General features: G+C 57.6%; 1 protein-coding gene across 1 annotated transcript; it reads right to left on the reverse strand.

Moving 5' to 3' along the window:
• Positions 1-237: 237 nt before the first annotated feature.
• LOC144279629 (olfactory receptor 51E2-like) lies at positions 238-1176 on the reverse strand. Its single transcript, XM_077841208.1, has one exon. It carries the CDS (start codon positions 1174-1176, stop codon positions 238-240), a length of 939 nt encoding a protein of 312 aa, XP_077697334.1.
• Positions 1177-1649: the final 473 nt, after the last annotated feature.

Genomic DNA, 1649 nt, shown 5'->3' on the forward strand with positions numbered 1-1649 from the left:
TTCCAACCCCGATGTTCTATGATTCTAAGAGAAGACAGGTGGATCCAGAAGACAAAGTGGAGGCAAGTCTCTCAGTGGCTCCTTCATTAACTATCTTAAGTTATGGATTCCAAGGCCGGAAGGGACCATTGTGATCATCTAGTCTGACCTCCTGCGTAGCACAGGCCAGAGACCTGCCCCAGAATTATTTCCAAAGCAGAGCTGTTAGAGAAACATCCCATCTTGATTTAAAAATGGTCAGTGATGGAGAATCCACCTCAGGATCCGTCTCCGTATCTGTTTGGTTCTTGCTCCATAGACAATGGGATTCAGCAGGGGCGGCATCAGGAGGTAGATGTCCCCCATGACAACCTGAACCAGTGGAGTGAGACCTTTCCCAAACCTGTGCACCACGGACAGTCCAATCAGTGGCATGTAGAAAGCCAGGACCACACAGAGGTGGGCCATGCAGGTGCTGAAAGCCTTGACACGCTCCTTCCTCGAGGACAGCTGCAAGACAGCCTTGATGATCATGAAGTAGGACAAGGCAATCAGCAGCGCGTCGAGACCCATCACCAAGAGGATAGCAGTCAAGCCATAGACGACATTGGCTGCGATGCTGGTGCAGGCCAGGTTCATAACGTCCTGGTGCAAACAATAGGAGTGCGACAGGACGTTGGAGCCGCAGAACGACAGGCGAAGAATGAGCAAGGGCAAAGGGAGGAAGAACAGCATGCCCCTAGCCATAGCGGCCAGGCCTATCTTCGCCGTCATTGGATTGGTGAGGATGGTGGCGTGCCGCAGAGGGTGGCAGATGGCCATGTACCTATCCCAGGCCATGGCCAGCAAGACGGTGGACTCGACAGCGGACAGGGAATGGATGAGGAACATCTGGAGCAGGCAGGCGCCGAAGCTGATTTCCCTCCAGTCAAACCACAGGTAGGAGAGCATTCTGGGCATGGTGCTGGTGGATAGCGCCAGGTCGACGGCAGCCAGCATACAGAGGAAGAAATACATGGGGGCATGGAGGCTCCGCTCCGTCTTTACAATGAACACCACTGCGCCGTTGCCTACAATGGCCATGAGGTACATGGAGCACAGAGGGAACGCCAGCCAGAAACAGGCAACTTCCAGACCGGGTGTGCCAGACAAGATGAAGGAGGAAGGGCTGAAGTCGGTGTTGTTGGGAGAGGGCATGGTGTGCCGGCTGAAATCCAGTGACGCTATTCCATGTCGTCTCTCCGCTCTGCCAGGGACAGAGAAAGAGTATTGTAATGAAGCACGTCTAGTGATACTGCGTCTGAAGGGATTTCGGCAAGTAGGTGCCACTAACCCTGGGCGGTGAACAAACCCCTCCTTCGGAGAGGCTAGCCCGCCAGCATTGCCCCATCTGCCCCAGGACCCGCCCCCTGCTCAGCCAGAGGATCCCCGAGGACCCCCCAACCCGTGAGGCTGGAGGAGCCCCAAGGACTCTCCCCCACACCCTCCACAGCCATGCCTGCCAGCCCCCCGAGCGCTGGCCCCAGTGCTGGGCTGAACTGCCGCCCCCACCCCCCCCAGTGCCACCCAGGCCACTGGCCCCCAGGCTGGCCCAAGCACCACCCCGGGCTGCCTCTGGCCACCTGTGGGCCTGAGCTCCAGGCAACCGGCTTGAGCTGAGTGAGCCCCTG

The sequence above is a fragment of the Eretmochelys imbricata genome, chromosome 1 (genome assembly GCF_965152235.1).
Source record: "Eretmochelys imbricata isolate rEreImb1 chromosome 1, rEreImb1.hap1, whole genome shotgun sequence".
Classification (NCBI taxonomy): Eukaryota; Metazoa; Chordata; order Testudines; family Cheloniidae; genus Eretmochelys; species Eretmochelys imbricata.

Coding starts and splice junctions, on each gene's coding strand:
- LOC144279629 (XM_077841208.1), bottom strand. CDS start 1,176: ATGCCCTCTCCCAACAACACCGACTTCAGCCCTTCCTCCTTCATCTTG.